The sequence below is a fragment of the Cervus canadensis genome, chromosome 15 (genome assembly GCF_019320065.1).
Source record: "Cervus canadensis isolate Bull #8, Minnesota chromosome 15, ASM1932006v1, whole genome shotgun sequence".
In the NCBI taxonomy this organism is placed as follows: Eukaryota; Metazoa; Chordata; class Mammalia; order Artiodactyla; family Cervidae; genus Cervus; species Cervus canadensis.
The window spans coordinates 28,991,799-29,012,263 of record NC_057400.1 but is presented as its reverse complement, the minus strand read 5'-3'; the positions used below and the strand labels follow the sequence as shown (position 1 = coordinate 29,012,263).

Genomic DNA, 20,465 nt, shown 5'->3' with positions numbered 1-20,465 from the left:
TTCACCTAAGGTTTTAACTGTCATTTCTTGATTCGCATACAGGTTTCTCAGGAGACAGGTAAAGGCGGTCTGGTATTCCCACTTCTAAGAATTTTCCAGTTTGTTGTAATCCACACAGTCAAAGGCTTTAGTGTATTAAATGAAGCAGAAGTAGATGTTTTTCTGAAATTACCTTGCTTTTTCCATGATCCAACGAATGTTTGCAAATCGATCTCTGGTTCCTCTGCCTGTTGTACACCCAGCTTGTACATCTGGAAGTTCTTGGTTCTCCTACTGTTGAAGCTTTAACTTGAAGGATTTTGAGCATTACCTTGCTAGTATGCAAAATGAGCGCAATTGTACAGTAGTTTATACATTCTTTGGCACTGTCTTTCTTTAGGATTAAAATGAACTGTGGCCACTCCCGTTTTCCAGTACTGTGAGTTTTCTGAATTTGCTGATATATTGAGTGCAGCACTTTTAACAACATTGTCTTTTAGGATTTTAAATAGCTCAGCTGGAATTCCATCACCTCCACTAGCTTTGTTCATAATAATGCTTCCTAAGGCCCACTTGACTTCACACTCCAGGATGTCTGACTGTAAGTGAGTGACTACACCGTCATGGTTATATGGGTCATTAAGACCTATTTTTTGTATAGTTCTGTGTATTCTTGACAACTCTTCTTAATCTCTCCCTCTTCTGTTAGGTTCTTGCTGTTTCTGTCCTTTACTGTGCCCGTACTTGCATGAAATGTTCCCTTGGTACCTCCAGTTTTCTTGAAGAAATGTTTGTCTTTCGCATTATGTTGTTTTCCTTTATTTCTTTGCATTGTTCACTTAAGAAGGCTTTCTTATGCAAACTGGAGTAGGTAGGCTTTCCCTTCTCCAGGGCATTTTCTTGACCCAGGGATCAAATCCAGGTCTCCTGCATTGCAAGCAGATTCATTACCTTCTGAGCCGCTAGGGAAGTCCACTTTCATGTAAAAACCGATAAGTTTCATCCCCAAAATTGTCATTCCCAAACTCCCTAACATCATTTAAAGGGAGAGTCACCAGTTTCCCACTTTAGCCCACTGACTTTTTCTCTTAATATGATGCCTGGAAGAATCAAAAGTTATCTATACCCTGACTCACTCCAAACTTAACTCTTGGTTGAGATATTATTTCCTCTGGAATACTTTATCTAACACCCCTTTGCACTCTTATTCTGGGCAAAATCTGAGGGTTACGTGTCCCTGAAGTGCTATCTTCCCCTTTCAGGGAACCTGATTAGCACACAGTGATATAACTAACTTTGTTTGCTTATGTTTGCTCCACTGAACCATGAGCTCCTTGGAAGAAAGACTCAGAAATCATATTATTTTGTATACAAGTTAAGTACTGCAATATTGGCATATAATTGGCTTTTAAGAAAATATGTAATGAATGAATGAATGAATGTTAGGCAATGGAGAATACCCACAGGAAAACTAGTTGTTGAAAAAAGTAGACCAGTTAGGTTAAATCAAGTACTTAGCTAAATTTTAAAATATTGAGTAATCACATGTGTGCATACATGCGTGCTCATTCGCTAAGTCATTTCTGACTCTTTGTGATCCTGTGGACTGTATCCCACCAGGGATCTCTCTGTCCATGGGATTTCCCCAGCAAGAATTCTGGAGCCAGTTGCCTTTTCCTTCTCGAGAGAATCTTCCCGACCCAGGGATCGAACCCACATCTTCTTTGTCTTCTGCATTGCATCTGGATTCTTTACCACTGAGCCACCAGAAAAGCCCAATTACATGTCATGACCCGCAAAAAAGCCTGCCAAGTGTAAAAGAATAGTAAATTACAGAAATATTACATATATAATTATATATATTCATATATGTATAGGAATATATGTTCTATATAAATATATATGTAAGTATAAATATAGATATATAAATAAACACAAATGATTTATACTTCCAAGTAAAATACATGTAGTAAAATATTACCATGGTTTTATCCAGCACTGGAAATTCAAACTGGTTAAAATATAGGTAATTTGGTTACGAAATTTATTTAACAGAGAGATCCCAAGATTAACAAAAGATAAAAGTTTTTTTTTATTTACAAACAACTTTAATTAGGTGGCATATACAGCTCTAAGTCTAGTGATGTAAGAGAAAGTAAAGTCAGTTATCTTTACAAAAAGATTATCAATTATTTCTTTTCATAATTTTGGATTGATAGTTTATTACTAACACATTAAAAAAAGATTAATGATACATTCTCCATTCCAGAATTAGGGCAGCATATTTCATATTTTATTTATACTGCCTTCAATTAAGACTTGAAGGATTAAAAGGAGTATCTGAAATGAATTTTACATTTACTTGTCAAAATCTACACTTTTACTTGTTTTATTAGTATTTACAAGTACACCAGACATCTTCCATTTCTCTTTAATTTTGCTGTGATTTGGAATACTGGCCCTGCTCATTTCAAAGTTGCAGTTACAGAATTCCAGTTTCAGTTCAGTCACTCAGTCATGTCCAACTCTTTGCGACCCCATGGACCACAGCACGCCAGGCCTCCCTGTCCATCACCAGCTCCTGGAGCTTACCTAACTCATGTCCAGCAAGTCAGTGATGCCATCCAACCATTTCATCTTCTGTCGTCCGCTTCTCCTCCTGCCCTCAATCTTTCCCAGCATCAGGATCTTTTCAAATGAGTCAACTCTTCTCATCAGGTGGCCAAAGTAATGGAGTTTCAGCTTCAACATCAGTCCTTCCAATGAACACTCAGGACTGATCTCCCTTAGGATGGACTGGTTGGACCTCCTTGCAGTCCAAGGGACTCTCAAGAGTCTTCTCCAACACCGCAGATCAAAGCATCAATTCTTCGGTGCTCACCTTTGTTTATAGTCCAACTCTCATGTCCATACATGACTACTGGAAAAACCATAGCCTTGACTAGATGGACCTTTGTGGGCAAAGTAATGTCTCTGCTTTTTAATATGCTGTCTAGGTTGGTCATAACTTTCCTTCCAAGGAGTATGCGTCTTTTAATTTCATGGCTGCAGTCACTATCTGCAGTGATTTTGGAGCCCCAAAAATAAAGTCAACCACTATTTCCACTGTTTTCCCATCTATTTGCCATGAAGTGATGGGACCAGATGTCATGATCTTAGTTTTCTGAATGTTGAGCTTTAAGCCAACTTTTTCACTCTCCTCTTTCACTTTCATGAAGAGGCTCTTAAGTTCTTCACTTTCTTCCATAAGAATGGTGTCATCTGTATATCTGAGGTTATTGGTATTTCTCCCTGCAATCTTGATTCCAGCTTGTGCTTCATCCAGCCCAGTGTTTCTCATGATGTACTCTGCATAGAAGTTCAGTAAGCAGGGTGACAATATACAGCCTTGAGGTACTCCTTTCCCGATTTGGAACCAGTCTGTTATTTGTAGACTTTTTTGATGATGGACATTATGACTGGTATAAGGTGGTACCTCATTGTAATTTTGATTTGTATTTGTCTAATAATTAGTGATGTTAAGCATCTTATGTGTCTATTGACCATCTGTATGTCTTCTTCGGAGAAATGCCTATTTAGGTCTTCTGCCCACTTTTTGATTGGGTTTTGGATTTTTTTTTCCATTGAGTTTGGAAATTAAGCCACTCCATAGGTTGTCTTTTTGTTTTGTTCATGCAAAAGCTTACACGCTTGATTAGGTCCCATTTGCTTATTTTGGCTTTGATTTCTATTGCCTTGGGAGAATGAGCTAAGAAAACACTGCTATGATTTACATGACAGAATGTTTTGCCTATGATTTCTTCTAGGAGTTTTATGGTTAGGTCTTAATATAAAAATCTTTAAGCAATTTTGAGTTTATTTTTGTGTATGGTATGAGGATGTGTTCTAACTTCATTGATTTACATGCAGCTGTCCAGCTTTCTCAGCACCAGTGACTGGAGAGACTGTCATTTCTCCACTATATATTCTTGCCTCCTTTGTCAAAGAGATGTGTGAGTTTGTTTCTGGGCGCTCTGTTCTGTTCCATTGATCCTTGTCTGTTTTGGTGATGATAGCACACTGTTTTGATTACTGTCGCTTTGTAGTACTGTCTGAAGTCTGAGAGGGTTATGCTTCCAGCTCTGTTCGTTAACTCTCAAGATGGCTTTGGCAATTCTGGATCTTTTATGGTTCCCTATAAATTTTAGGATTATTTGCTTTAGTTTTGTGAAAAATGTCATAATTTGATAGAGATCGCATTATCTGTACATTGTTTTGGGAAGTCACTTTAACAATATTGAGCCTTCCAATCCAAAAGCATGGGGTATCTTTCCATTTCTTTGGATCATCTTGAAGATTTTGGACACAGTGTTAAAAGACATAACTCTGTGACATCAACAACTGAAAAGGGTAGGGGTGGAGCAGTAAAGGAGCAAAGATGTTGGTATGTTATTTAAGTAACATAAACTAGAGTGTTACGCCTTTAGCACTTTAAAAGCAATCTCTATGATAACTGCAAAGAAATGACTTGTGAATATACAAGAAAAGAAATAAGAAAGGAATTCAAATATTTCCCTATCCCTCAAGGCTTCCCGTGTAGCTCAGTCTGTAAAGCATCTGCCTGCAATGCAGGAGACTTGGGTTCAATTTTTGGGTCAGGAAGTTCCCCTGGAGAAGGAAATGGCAACCTGCTCTAGTATTCTTGCCTGGAGAATCCCATGGACAGAGGAACATGGTGGACTGTATAGTTCATGGGATTGCAAGAAAGAGTCAGACATGCCTTAGCACTCTCTCTCTCTCTAACCCCCCAAAATCAACTAAGCACGAAAGTAGATAGTAATAGAGAATGAGAGACAAAAAAACTGTAAGACATATGGAAAACAAATAGCAAGATGAAGGAATTCCTTATCAGTAATTAGTTTAAATATAAATAATGGGGAAATAGTGGAAACAGTGGCAAGTTTTATTTTATTGGACTCTAAAATCACCGTGGACGGTGACTGTAGCCATGAAATTAAAAGACGCTTGCTCTTTGAAAGGAAAGCCGTGACAAACCTAGACAGCATATTAAAAAGCAAAGACATCACTTTCCCGACAAAGGTCCATATAGTCAAAGCTATGGTTTTTCCAGTAATCATGTACACATGTGATAGTTGGACCTGAAAAAAGGCTGAGTGCTAAAGAATTGATGCTTTCAAATTGTGAAGACTCTTGAGAGTCCCTTGGACAGCCAGAGGTCAAACCAGTCAATCCTAAAGGAAATCAACCCTGAATATTAGCTGAAGCTCCAGTACTTTGGCCACGTGATGTGAAGAGCTAACTGATTGGAAAATACCTTGTTTCTGGGAAAGATTGAGGGCAGGAGGAGAAGAGGGCAACAGAGGATGAGATGGTTGGATGGCATCACCAACTCAATTGACATGAGTTTGAGCAAGCTCCAAGAAATAGTGAAGGAGAGGGAAGCCTGCAGTTCAACAAGTTGCAAAGAGCTGGACAGGACTGAGTGAGTAATACTTTCACTTCTGTGAAAATGGGGGTAAGAGTTGGAGATGAGAAGAAAGCTGGCATAGATTTCCAGTCAAGAAATAATGGTGATGTAAAGCAGGATAGAAACAGCTAGTTACAGGAGTGGATTGGTTTTAGTTTTTTTAGGCAATTTAAATTAGACCAGTTATTACTTGAAACTCTGAAATTTAAAATTAGGTTTATTCTCCTGAGCAAAATGTAAGTTGAGAGGAGGAACTATCAGAAACCAATAATGTAGGAAGTATAAACTCTAAAGAAATAATATTAAGTAAGCTATTCTTTGGGATTATCCTTTTCACTGCTTCTCTTAATAGTAAAAATAAAATAGTAGCTTCTACCAAATTTTATGCACCTAAATAATTGTAGTCACCTATTTTTGCATTTGAGGACAGTGAGTAATGACTTCATCATGCATAGACCTTCAGCTTCTTTTACACTTTGTGTCTAGTCCTATTTAGAATAGTCAGTAACATCATAGTATCAGACAGTTGGAAATAAGAGTCCCATGACCCACTGGTAAAATTTGAGGAGGAATTCAGTCAAACTTAATTTAATAATCTATTGGCAGATAATAATATTCTCTGTCATTAAGCAGTTGAAAGAAACTGTATCATTAGACTTTTATTTTTCTTAAACATTTTATTTTGAAATTGTTATAGACTCACAGAAGTTGTGAATATAGTTCATAGTGTTCCATAAACCCTTCACCCAGATTTTCTGTAGAGTGACATCTTAGGATATTGCAGGTCAAAACCATGACATTGACATTGGTGTAACACTGTTAACTGAACTACAGACCTTATTCAGTTCTCTCAGCAGTTTTTACTTGTACTCATTTTTGTGTGTCGGTTTAATTCTCTGTGACTTGATCCCATGTGTAGATTTTTGTGACATTGCAATAATGATACAAAACTGTTTCATCATTACAAAGAAAATTCTTTATGTAACTCCTTTTTATAATCATACTCATTCCTCAGTTCTGTTTCCTTGCCATCATGTATCTGTTCATCTTTATAATAATTTTGTCATTTCAAGAATGTAATCATGCAATATGTAATATTTTTAGATCAGCCTTTATTTTTTCTCTCAAAGCATAATGCCCTTGAGAGCCTTCCAAGTTATTGCATATATCAGTGTTTGGTGTTTTTTTTTGCCTCAGTTATAGTCCCTCAGTGTGTGGATGTTTCCATTTCTTTAACCCCATTAACTCATTGTAGGACATTTGTATTGTCTTCAGTTTTTTGGCTGTTCCAAATAAACTTACTATTGAGACTCATATTGCAGATTTTCATTTGAGCATACATTTTCATTTCTGTGATATAAATACCCAAAAGTGTAACCACTCTGTCACACGGTAAGTGTATCATTGTTTATAAGAAATGGCCAAAAGAAACTTTGCAGAATGTCTAACATTTCATATTCTCACCAGTCGTTGTATGTGAGATCTACCTTCTCTTCATCCTTACCAGCATTTGGTGTTTTCTCTGTTTAATTTTTACTTTACAAATAAGTGTGTACCTTGTTGTGGTTGCAGTTTGCCTTTTCCTAATGGCCAATGTGTTTCAGGTGTTTATTTGCTATCCATATACCTTCTTTGCTTGAAATGTCTGTTTATGCCTTTGGCCCGTTTTTATAGTTGGATCATTTATTGTTGAGCATCAATCTTTTGATTAATACTTACTTTGCAGTCAGAATTTATGTACAGGCACTGAAGTACAGTGTGTATGTATGTTTCTTTCACGAATGATCACCAAATGATCATGTGTAACCATGTGCTTTTTAGTGACTTACCTGAATTATATTCAATGCAAGGAGGCAGTTTAGACACCTACCCTGTGACCTCAGACATTTTACTTAGCTCTACTGAGCATGTTTTCTCAGCCTATGAAATGGGGAGAAATATATTTTAATTCCATTAATACTGTGAAATAGCTAACATAGCTCTGAAAAGATAAGGTATATTGTCAAATAATTTACTTTTTATTGTCTAGGGGACAGTTGATCCATTGTTGCCTGTGATTTCAGTCCTTTTTCACAGTCAAGAGTATCTTAAATCAGAATGAAGATGTAATTTCATGTTCCTGAAAGGATTTTTCCCCCCACACAACTCTGATTTAAGAGGAAAAAAACTTAGTAGGATAAAATTAAAATAATCAATGTAAAGATTGTCAAGAAAGGTGCCTTGAATAGAGAAAAGGTTGCTAAAAGGTGCCGTAAGGCAGCTGAGAAAACCACTTTTCTCCTAAGGGGGAAGCTTAAGGAACCAAAACATCAGGAGAGTACTCTGTTCTTGTACTGTATTCTGGCCTGGAGCCAGAATCCTTTTGGGACTTAGGCCTTGGCTATACTGTAAGAGAGAATACAGATTTGCTTGCTATCTGTCAAAGCATTGCTCTGCTGCTGTCCTGTAAAAACTAATTCCAAAGGTTGTTGTCTAAATGTCAGTATATGAAATTAGTATGAATATAAAATATATCACAGGCACATCTTCCTTCAAGTTATTGAAATTTGTACTTTTTAAAATCAGGTGGCTAAGTAGCAGTTACATATAATCAAGTATATATACTTATAACTATGTACATAATTTATGTATTTTATATATGTGTGTGTATGTGTGTATATATATATATAGATAGATAGATAGATAATAGTTATGTATAATGACATATAACTAGATTGGGTTTAAATCCTGACTCTGACCTTCATACTGTTAAGGTTTTGGTCAGGTTACTTAACCTTTCTGTGTCTTCTAATCTGAAAGAGGTATTAGGATTATTCCGTAGGATTATTCTGAGGATTAAATGAGATCATAAATTCAAAACACTTGTAACAATTCCTGGCTAAGTTATTATTACCTGATTAGTGAAGTACTTCTCTAAGGAAATTGCTGGTGAGAAAATTAGATCTTTTAGCTGAAGATGTTTATGAATATATTGCCCTCAAGGAGAATTTTACAGAACTTTTTTTTTGTTAGTATATATATACGTATACACACACACACACACACACACACACACACATATACATCATTCCAGCTAATGCTTGGGATTTTTAAGTATGCTCAGTTTGGTGGCACTGACAACAAAATTTTGTTTAATATGACATGTTTATGAATAAAGAGAAGTACAGGAAGTTGTGTATGTTTGCAGAAGAAACATTTTACCTAGTCTGTAATGACTGTGTATGATTGATGAGTGGAGCAAGAAAGCGAAGTTTTTCTGGAACAGATGATCCTGTGGGATGAATGTGGGGAGAAACATTCTATACAAAGGAAGTGCATTAGTTGTTTTTTGTTTGTTTGATTTTGTTTTTAAAGGCAGAGAAAGGAAGCTGAATACTAGATTGAAAAGAAAGGTAGGACTAATTATAAGAGCCATCTAAAATGTGAAATGGGAGTGTCAAATAAGCTTTAGTTAGGCAAAGAGGAGCCGTTGAGATTTTTTTTCTTGTTTTATTGAGAAATAACTTACATATATCACTGTGTAATTTTAAGTTGTGCAGCCTAACGGTTTTATTTACATATTATGAAACGATCCCCTTAGTTAGTTTCAACAGAAAATTTTCAAAGTTTCAGAAATTTTAACATTTTTCATGTTTTAGAACTCATTTGAGTCTGTAATAGTAAATTCTTAATTTCTGTAAGCCAATAGTCCTTATATTCATGCTAAAATTTTTTATTATTTTTTAAAGGATTTCAGTTTGTGGAAATGAGCAGTCGTAAATCAAAGAGTAGCAACTTAATACAAGCAGACTACCTTTCACAGGTTAGTGTATATTTTCATTAATCTGAAGGCCTGTTACCATGCAAAGGTGATAAGAGAAACAGTTATCTTCTTAACTTGAATTCTCCCCTTATTATGTATGAAGAACCACTCTTTCCATTGTCAAGAGGAAAGTTTCTTTGCTGCTTCCTAATTTCAATCTCTATAAATTTTTGGATAGATGGAATCCTAATTTTATTCGTGTCTTCCTATATGTTCTCAAGTTTCATTTTAGTTTAATACTATCTTTAGAGTTTTTCACTTTTTTAGGTAAGTTTATTGAAAAGTATTTTATTCCTTTTGTTGCTGTCGTAAATGAGATTGTTTTCTTTTATGTTTTATTTGTTGCTAGTGTTTCTAAATGAAATTGATTTTTCTATATTAATCTTGTATTCTGTAACCTTGATGAACTCATTTATAATAGTGTTTTGTTTTTTTTTTTTAGTTTATTCCTTTGGATTTTCTATATATAAGATCATGTCATCTTCAAATAAATATAGTTTTACTTCTTCATTTCCAATCTGTATGCCTTTCATTTCTTTTTCTTGTCTAATTGCCAGGACTAGAACCTTCAGTATAATACTGAGTAAGCTAGCAAGAGCAGACCATTTTTTATATTGGGAAGATGTATTCAGTCTTTTACCACTGAGTATGATGTTAGCTGTGGGCTTTTGTGGACGTTAACAGGTTGAGAAGTTCTCCTTATATTCCTAATATGTTTAGTGTTTTTATCATGAACATTTAATATTTAAGTGTATACATCTCTTGAGGAGTCTAGTTGGGAATGGGTATGATATTTCTACACTAGCATAACCAGAACTACATTTTTTTAAAGCAAAAACTAAATGTTATTGACATTCCTTTGTAATACCTTACTTACCTTCTGTTTAAATGAAAATGTTTAGTTATGCTTTTAAAACTACTGGACTGGAATGGATGAATTTAACTCAGATGACCATTATATCTACTACTGTGGGCAAGAATCCCTTAGAAGAAATGGAATACCAATCATAGTCAACAAAAGAGTCCAAAATGCAGTACTTAGATGCAATCTCAAAAATGACAGAACGATATCTTTTGTTTTCAAGGCAAACCATTCAATATTAGAGCAACCCCAGTCTATGCCCTGACCAGTAATGCTGAAGAAGCTGAAGTTGAATGGTTCTATGAAGACCTCCAAGACCTTCTAGAACTAACACCCAAAAAAGATGTCCTTTTCACTACTACAGGGGACTAGCATGCAAAAGTAGGAAATCAAGAGATACCTGGAGTAACAGGCAAATTTGGCCTTGGAGTACTGAATGAAGCAGGGCAAAGGCTGATAGAGTTTTGCCAAGAGAATGGACTTGTCATAGCAAACACCCTCCTCCAACAACACAAGAGAAGACTCTACACATGGACATCACCAGATGGTCAACACCGAAATCAGATTGATTATATTCTTTGCAGCTAAAAATAGAGAAGCTCTATACAGTCAGCAAAAACAAGACCGGGAGCTGACTGTGGCTAAGATCATGAACTCCTTATTACCAAAATCAGACATAAACTGAAGAAAGTAGGGAAAATGACTAGACTGTTAAGGTATGATCTAAATCAAATTCCTTATACAGTGGAAGTGACAAATAGATTCAAGGGACTAGATCTGATAGTCAGAAATCCTGAAGAACTATGGACGGAGTTCGTGACATTGTACAGGAGGCAGTGATCAAGATCATCCCCGAGAAAAAGAAATACAGAAAGGCAAAATGGTTGTCTGTGGAGGTCTTACAAATAGCTATGAAAAGAAGAGAAGCTAAAGGCAAAGGAGAAAAGGAAAGATATACCCATTTGAATGCAGAGTATTAAAGAATAACAAGGAGACATAAGAAAGCCTTCCTCAGTGATCAATGAAAAGAAATAGAGAAAAACAATAGAATGGAAAAGACTAGAGATCTCTTCAAAAAATTAGAGATACCAAGGGAATTTTTCTTGCAAAGATGGGCACAGTAAAGGACAAAAATGGTATGAACCTAACACAAGCAGGAGAAGAGGTGGCAAAAACACACAAAAGAACTATACAAAAAAGATCTTCACAACCCAGATAATTATGATGGTGTGATCACACACCTAGAGCCAGACATCCTGGAATGCGAAGAAAGTGGGCCTTAGAAAGCATCACTAGGAACAAAGCTAGTGGAGAAGATGGAATTCAAGTTGAGCTATTTCAAATCCTAAAAGATGATGCTGTGAAAGTGCTGCACTCAATGTGTCAGCAAATTTGGAAAACTCAGCAGTGGGCACAGGACTGGAAAAGGTCAGTTTTCATTCCAATCCCAAGAAAGGCAATGCCAAAGAATGCTCAAACTACCGCACAATTGCACTCATCTCACATGCTAGCAAAGTAACACTCAAAATTCTCCAAGCCAGGCTTCAACAGTTCGTGAACTTCCAGATGTTCAAGCTAGATTTAGAACAGGCAGAGGAACCAGAGATCAAATTGCCAACATCCATTGGATCATCAAAAAAGCAAGCGAGTTCCAGAAAAACATCTACCTCTGCTTTATTGGCTATGCCAAAGCCTTTGAGTGTGTGGATCATAACAAACTGGAAAATTCTTAAAGAGATGGGAATACCAGACCACCTGACCTACCTCCTGAGAAATCTGCAGGTCAAGAAGCAACAGTTAGAACTGGACATGGAACAACAGACTGGTTCTGAATTCGGAAAGGAGTACGTCAGGGCTGTATAGTGTCACCCTGCTTATTTAACTTATATGCAGAGTACGTTATAAGAAATGCTGAACTGGAAGAAGCACAAGCTGGAATCAAGATTGCCAGGAGAAATATCAATAACCTCAGATATGCAGATGACACCACCCTTATGGCAGAAAGTGAAGAAAACTAAAGAGCTACTTGATGGAAAGAGGAGAGTGAAAAAGTTGGCTTAAAACTCAACATTCAGAAAACTAAGATCATGGCATCTGGTCCCATCACTTCATGGCAAATAGATGGGGAAACAGTGACAGACTTTATTTTGGGGGCTCCAAAATCACTGCAGATGGTGACTGCAGCCATGATATTAAAAGATGCTTGCTCCTTGGAGGAAAAGTTATGACCAACCTAGACAGCGTATTAAAAACAGAGACTTGACTTTGCCAGTAAAGGTCCATCTAGTCAGAGCTATGGTTTTTCCAGTAGTTATGAATGGATGTGAGAGTTGGACTATAACAGAAGCTGAGCACTGAAGAATTGATGCTTTTGAACTGTGGTGTTGGAGAAGACTCTTGAGAGTCCCATGGACTGCAAGGAGATCCAACCAGTCCATCCTAAAGGAAATCAGTCCGGAGTATTCATTGGAAGGACTGATGCTGAAGCTGAAGCTCCAATACTTTGGCCACCTGATGCGAAGAGCTGGCTCATTTGAAAAGACCCTAATGCTGGGAAAGATTGAAGTTGGGAGGAGAAGGGGATGACAGAGGATGGATGGTTGGATGACATCACTGACTCAGTGGACCTGAGTTTAAGTAAACTCTGGGAGTTGGGGATGGACAGGGAGACCTGCCATGCTTCAGTGCATTAGGTCGCAAATAGTTGGACACGATTGAGTGACTAAACTGAACATATCTTTGTAAATAGCGCAAATCTTCCCCGTGCACCTAAATTAATTTCTATATATGTACATACCTGTTTAATTTTCATATCAACTCACTTTAGAATTTTGGAACCTCTGAGTATTCACTACAGCTTCGCTTCACTTTTTCTCTATCTTATATTTTATTCATACTTGTTTCTCTATAGACTTTAATGATGTTTACAACAAGAAAAACTCTGAGGTTTGTCTTTTGATTTGCAGTTATCTTATCTAGGGGGAGGAATACACACTATGATTAGTTGGATGTATGTTTGCTTCCTTAGGTTTTTTATAGATATCAGCTATTTCCTATATAATAACGATATTGTATTATAGATTGGTGTCTTCTTTAATCTTCAAAACAGGCCTGCCAGAATAGTGTATTGTCTCTTGGACACCAATCTTTCTATTCTTTCCACTTCCTCCTAAATGCTAAGTATGGATTATTTTATCCCCAGTGAATAATTTGCTTTGCTGTGCCTCTGGTACATATAAAGAGAACTCAGATTTTTTTCACTGATACATGAAGGATCACTCCCATACTGCATACTTCAGTCTGCAAGAAGCAAATAATCTTGGCAACCTCTTGTTTCTGCTGATGGAGCTAAATCTGAGATAACCTCCTAAGGTTTTTGTCACTGGACACACTCTTTGTTAGCAGCAAATGCAGAAAAGGAACAATTTTGATGGTCCATCTTTTTAAAGAATGTGATCGATTGATATTTCTTTTTTTACAGCTGTGTCTTAAGTCCTTTGTTTTAAGGCAAAATAAAAGTTTAGCTCTTTAGAAGAATTTTAGTTAATTCCAGCAATTTCTTTTTTTATATCCTAGATGAGGATGACTTCTTCCATCTATTTGAGCATCTTCTTATATGCTAGGTTACTAATTTTTTGCAGATTGTTGACTCTCATTTCTTACTAATATATATGCTTTTTTTTTAGGCATAGATCATATTCTTTTAGTAGTTTTGTGCTCTGCATCTAATAGATCCTTAGTAATTCTGTGGACTTTTAAATTTCTTCTGTTTCCCCAGAATCCTGACTTCTATGAGAGGAACAGAAAGATAGGACTTTAGCTAAACCAGTTTAGATATGTTGGTCTCTAGGTGGCTCCAATAGTAAAGAATCTGCCTGCAAAAAAAAAAAAAAAAAGAATCTGCCTGCAATGTTGGAGACCTGTGTTCAATCCCTGGGTTGGGAAGATCCCCTGGAAAAGGAGCTGGCAGACCACTCCAGGATTTTTGCCTGGGAAATCCTATGGACAGAGAAGCCTGGCGGGTTACATTCCATGGGATCACAGAGTCAGATAAGACTGAGTGACTAAACTCAAAAGACTGAGTTATGGTTCATGAGCATTATTAGATTAGATTGCATTATTAAATTCTCTCCTTTATTCCTTGACTGACATGTTACACAAAATGAGGTGTTCATTTATTGACATACATTAAAACAGCCCTCAAATTGCTGATGTAGCTAAAGTAACTAATATCTCTCATGTTGAAAGCTTCATAACTAAATTCTTATCCTTTCTCTGGGACTTGCTGCTGCTGCTAAATCGTTTCAGTCATGTCCAACTCTTTGCAGACTTATGGACCATAGCCTGCCAGGTGCCTCTGTCCATGGCACTTTCCAGGCAAGAACACTAGAGTGGGTTGCCATGCCCTCCTCCAGAGGATCTTCCTGACCCAGGGACTGAACCCACATCTCTTATGTCTCCTGCATTGGCAGGCAGATTCTTTACCACTAGTACCACCTGGAAAACAAGAACTGTTAATTTTACCACTTGGGAAAATGCCAGACCTCATGATGACAAGTTATTTAAGGAGAGCCGAATTGATTCATTAATACCTAACTCTAACTGCTATAAATATATTTACATGTTCATTTTTGATTGCATACATAATGTTTTCATTTTTATTCACTTTATTTTTATCAGGTACAAAGAATTTTACGTGAAAGATTTTGTCATCAGAGTCCAAATGATAACCTATTTGGAGTACAAGTACAATATAAGTAAGTTTAGCTACCCACTTGTCTGTTATGAAACTACTTATAGATACCCTTTAGGTTTTGCAGAAATTGCCATACACAGATTTTATCTTAAGGATAGCGAACATTTTTATAGAGGTGTGAAGCAAGAGCAGATATACATATTTCCATAATCGAAAAAAAACCCTTTAACTTTCAATCTTGTATCGTTTCTGTCATTTGATATTATGGAGAGATTTCTGAGCTTGCCCCTAATGCTCAGCAGCCAGCTGTGGAGTGAGAGTTGCCACAGTTGTTCCTATCCCATACCATTATAAAGACCACAATATTTCAGTCTTACTTGTTTCTTCTTGAGGTTTCTAGAGAATCAGTATTTCTGTTCTTCTCTGTAGGACTACTTTAAAAAGTATTACCTAGCAAATTATTTCAGCTTTGCTTTTTAAATTTTGGCCTTTTTATATCATTTCAGACACTTAATTGAGCTGCTAAAAAGAACTGCTATCCATGGAGAAAGTAACTCTGTTCTCATTATTGGACCCCGAGGTTCAGGAAAGACCATGGTAAAAGCTGTTGATTTCTGGCATTCCTTTGCTTTGTAGACATGTGATGATTCTTGTGGATAACATTGAAAATGTTTTTGATTATTGTCATCCTTTTGTTACTAGCATTTAAATCATAGAATACATGGAAAGCCTTTATAAAGTTAGACTTGCTTATTTGAGTTAAGTGATCTGTTTTTACCTTATTTTTCCTCACAGTAACAAATTTTCGAATGTTATTTGTTCCATTGTGGTCTTTGGTCCTTCAAGAATTTGTGATTGCCAATGGACAAAGCAAACTGGCATTTATTGAGCATTTTCCTTGTAACTTTTATTTATATTCTGTTATCTATTTTTTGCATTAACCCTGCAAGGTAGGCATGATATTGTCTCTATTTGTAGACTAGGTAGCTATCATATCAAGCACTTTTTTTCTTTTAGTTTATTGTGTAGCCCTAACCCAGGCAAGTTTTTTTTAATGTATACATTCACATCTTCTAGAGTTCTCTTCTACTTTCCATCTTTATTATATTACTTTAGTTATCTCAAAAAGATAGCTTATGCTTTTTTACCCATGTTTTCTCTTTTCCTTTCTTTACTCAGTATGTAAGACCACTTATGACTGTTACATTACAAATATTACTATGTAATTGTATAATCTGCTTTTGCTATATTCCATGCAGTAAATTTAGATTTCTCACTAATATGTTTTACTATGTATACAAGTAAAATTTTGTATTATGTATTATTTTATATTAAGTAAAACTATGTAAAATAGAAATAGAATTATGTTTTTAGTTTTTAAGCAGTACACTTTGACTGTACATTATGTAAAGATTGGGAAATGAGGACTTTAGGATTTTACTGTCATCACCTGTTTCCAGTATTGTTTTTAGTACATAAATTGGGGATTTAGATCTAAATAATTTATTTTCTTTTCAAATTTTTTCATTTATTATAATCACATTTATGACAATATTTATTTTTGACTCTTTTTAACTTAGCTCAGTCCTTCAACTTAGTCCTTGTATACAACCACTATTTCTTTATTCTTAATTTTTTTATTATGAATTTTCTTTGTGTTCGACTTCAGTGCTATTTAGGGTAGTTTTTGTAAGAAAGCTTTGTGACTAATACACTTTTGAGCTATGAGACTATTATTAAAACAACAACTCTATTAACAGTAGAAAAACTGAGGAAAGCTATGCACAGAAAGGTCATAGGTAATTAAATACAAATCAGTTTTAAACTTAGAAACATGTTTAATTTCACTCATAATCTAGTAAATTAAATAAAAATATAGTAATTTTTTCTATCAGGTTAACAAAAAGATCTGTAAAATTGATAATATACTGATATTCTTGCTGGTGGTGTAAATTAGAATTAGACAAAATCTAACCATATTACAAATGTGCATACCTTTTGACTCAGCAACATTTCTAGGAATTTATCTTTGTGAAATGGTATGTGTACAGTTAGTCATTACAGCAATGTTTATTAGTAGTGCAGGATGAGAAACAGTATAAATGACCCTCAGAATACATCCATCCATGTAATGGACTATGATACTGCAGTAAAAAAGAATATGGAAATATTTGTATATAGTCCAAAACAAGGGGGAAAAGTCATATTGTTGATTTATCTGTAAACAAAAGTTCCCTGAAATGTATATATTTAAATTTTTATTGGAGTATTGTTGATTTACAATGTTGTGTTAGGTTCAGATATACAACAGAGTAAATCGGTTATACATATAAATATATTCACTCTTTTTAGATTCCTATCCCATATAGGCCATTACAAAATATTGTGTAGAGTTCTCTGTACCATATGATAGGTCCTTATTAGTTGCCTATTTTATGTATACTACTATGTATAAGTCAACCCCAGTCTCCCAATTTATCCGTCCCTCCTTTCTGTCTAGTAGCCACAAGTTTGTTTTCCATATCTGTGACACTGCTTCTGGTTTGTAAATAAGTTCATTTGTACCCTTTTTTGTAAATATTCCACATATAAGTAATATCATATGATGTTTGTCTGTGTCTAACATACTTCACTTGATATGACAATCTCTGGGATTACTCATGTACCTGCAGATGACATTATTTTGTTCTTTTTTTATGCCCAAGTAATATTCCATTCAGTTTTCATTCCATTCCCAAAGAAAGGAAAGACCAAAGATTGTTCAAACTACCACACAATTGCACTCATCTCTCACGTTAGCAAAGTAACACTCAAAATTCTCCAAGCCAGGCTTCAAGAGTACATGAACTGTGAACTTCCAGATGTTCAAGCTGAATTTAGAACAGGCAGAGGAACCAGAGATCAAATTGCCAACATCCATTGCATCATCAAAAAAGCAAGAGAGTTCCAGAAAAACATCTACTTCTGCTTGATTGACTATGCCAAAGCCTTTGAGTGTGTGGATCATAACAAACTGGAAAATTCTTAAAGAGATGGGGATACCAGACCACCTGATCTATCTCCTGAGAAATCTGCAGGTCAAGAAGCAACAGTTAAAACTGGACATGGAACAACAGACTGGTTCTGAATTGGGAAAGGAGCATGTCAAGACTATATTGTCACCCTGTTTATTTAACTTATATGCAGAGTACATCATGAGAAATGCTGGACTGGATCAAGCATAAGCCAGAATCAAGATTGCCAGGAGAAATATCAATAACCTCAGAGATTCAGATGACACCACCCTTACGACAAAAAGCAAAGAAGAACTAAAGAGCCACTTGATGAAAAGGAAAGAGGAGAGTGAAAAAGTTGGCTTAAAACTCAACATTCAGAAAACTAAGATCATGGCATCCAGTCCTATCACTTCATGGCAAATAGATGGGAAAACAATGGAAACCTGACAGACTTAATTTTTTGGGCTCCAAAATCACTGCAGATGGTGTCTGCAGCCATGAAATTAAAAGACGCTTGCTCCTTTTAAGAAAAGCTATGGCCAACCTAGACAGCATATTAAAAAGCAGAGATATTACTTTGCCAACAGAGGTCTGTCTAGTCAAAGCTGTGGTTTTTCCAGTAGTCAGGTATGAATGTGAGAGTTGGACTATAGAGAAAACTGAGCACTGAAGAATTGATGCTTTTGAACTGTGGTGTTGGAGAAGACTCTTGAGAGTCCCATGGACTGCAAGGAGATCCAACCAGTCCATCCTAAAGGAAATCAGTTCTAAATATTCATTGGAAGGACTGATGCTGAAGCTGAAGCTCCTATTGGAGCTTGGAGTATTCTTTGAAGCCAAAGTATTCTTTGGCCACCTGATGGGAAGAGCTGACTCATTGCAAAAGACCCTGAGGCTGGGAAAGAGTGAAGTCGGGAGAAGGGGACGACAGAGAATGAGATGGTTGGATGGCATTACTGACATGATGGACATGAGTTTCTGTAACTCTGGGAGTTGGTGATGAACAGGCAAGCCTGGCGTGCTGCAGTCCATGGGGTCACAAAAGAGTCAGATATGACTGAGCGAGTGGACTTACTGAATATTCCATTGCGTGTAAATATACATATGCACCATGTCTTCTTTACCCTCTCCTCTGCTGACGGACATTTAGGTTACTTCCATGCCCTGGCTATTGTAAATAGTGCTGCAGTTGAGCTGAACATCGAGGTGTATGAATCTTTTCAAATGATGGTTTTCTCTAGGTAAACTCCTAGGAATGGGTTTTCTGGGTCATGGTATTCTATTTTTTTAAGGAACTGCTATACTGTCCTCCATAGTGATTGTACCAGTTTACATTCCCATCAACAGTTTAGAAAGATTCTGTTTCTCCATACCCTCTCTAGCACGTATTGTTTGTTGATTTTATTGATGATGACCATTCTGACCAGTGTGAAGTGATACTTCATTGTAGTTTTGATTTGCATTTCTCTAATAGTGATGTTGAACATCTTTTCAAGTGTTTTTTGGCCATTTTTATGTCTTATGTCTTTATGGTGTGCTGCAGTCCATGGGGTCACAGAGAGACACAACTTAGCCACCGAAAAATGTCAACAAATGTCTTTCTGAAATATTAAACAGTAACATAGTGGGTTATTTGTTGAGTGGGGTATGGGAACAGAGGTTAAGGCTCTTTTCACTATATATCTTTTTATGCTTTCTGAGGGGTGAACTGTATGACCATGCAGTCTATTTTTAAAGCTACAGAGTGGGAAGTTGGTTGAAGGCAAGGGAAAAAATACCAGCAACCTAGTTAACAGAACAAATCACTAAACTCCTTCAGAACACATAAATATAAAAGAGATAGGAAGTTGAGTAACATGGAAAAATGTAAAAAGAATATTTTAAATCAAAAGTTATTTTTCATGTTACGTATAAATGACTGGGATTAAACTCTTCCATCACTTTTTTTTTTCCCTCCCTTGAAATCCCATAGAGTTTATTCAAATTGTGTTTTATGGGAAAATTCCAAGGGCAGGCTTTTCTTTTCCCTTTATAAACTGCTGTTTCAGTCTGGATAGTTTCGATTATGCTGTCAGACCAACCCTAAATTTCAGTGTCTTGACACAGGTTTGTTGTCTGCTTTTGCTGTGTCCCCATTGTGTAACAGTTCAGTTCAGTTCAGTCGCTCAGTCCTATCCGACTTTTTGCGACCCATGAGCCACAGCATACCAGGCCTCCCTGTCCCTCATCAACTCCTGGAGTTTACCCAAACCCATGTCCATTGGGTCGGTGATGCCATCCAACCATCTCATCCTCTGTCATCCCCTTCTCCTGCCCTCATTCTTTCCCAGCATCAGGGTCTTTTCCAATGAGTCAGCACTTCACATAAGGTGGCCAAAGTATGGGAGTTTCAGCTTCAGCATCAGTCCTTCCAATGAATACTCAGGACTGATCTCCCTTAGGATGGACTGGTTGGATGTCCTTGTGGTCCAAGGGACTCTCAAGAGTCTTCTCCAACACCACAGTTCAAAAGCATCAATTTTTCGGCGCTCAGCTTTCTTCACACTCCAACTCTCACATCCATACATGACCACTGGAAAAACCATAGCCTTGACCAGATGGACCTTTGTTGGCAAAGTAATGTCTCTGCTTTTTAATATGCTATCTAGGTTGGTCATCACTTT

At 36.4% G+C, this 20,465-nt stretch overlaps 1 protein-coding gene across 2 annotated transcripts in view; it reads left to right on the top strand.

The window, feature by feature from the left end:
- Nucleotides 1-20,465, top strand: part of ORC4 (origin recognition complex subunit 4) — an 89,524-nt gene that overhangs the window by 29,025 nt on the left and 40,034 nt on the right. Inside the window, exons 2-4 of one of the 2 annotated variants that reach the window (XM_043488167.1) lie at nt 9,175-9,248; nt 14,791-14,867; nt 15,313-15,403. In XM_043488167.1, coding sequence (XP_043344102.1) covers nt 9,192-9,248; nt 14,791-14,867; nt 15,313-15,403 — 225 coding nt within the window. In that variant the 5' untranslated portion in view covers nt 9,175-9,191. The remainder of the gene's footprint in view (nt 1-9,174; nt 9,249-14,790; nt 14,868-15,312; nt 15,404-20,465) is intronic. The other variant, XM_043488166.1, reaches the window with a different exon arrangement.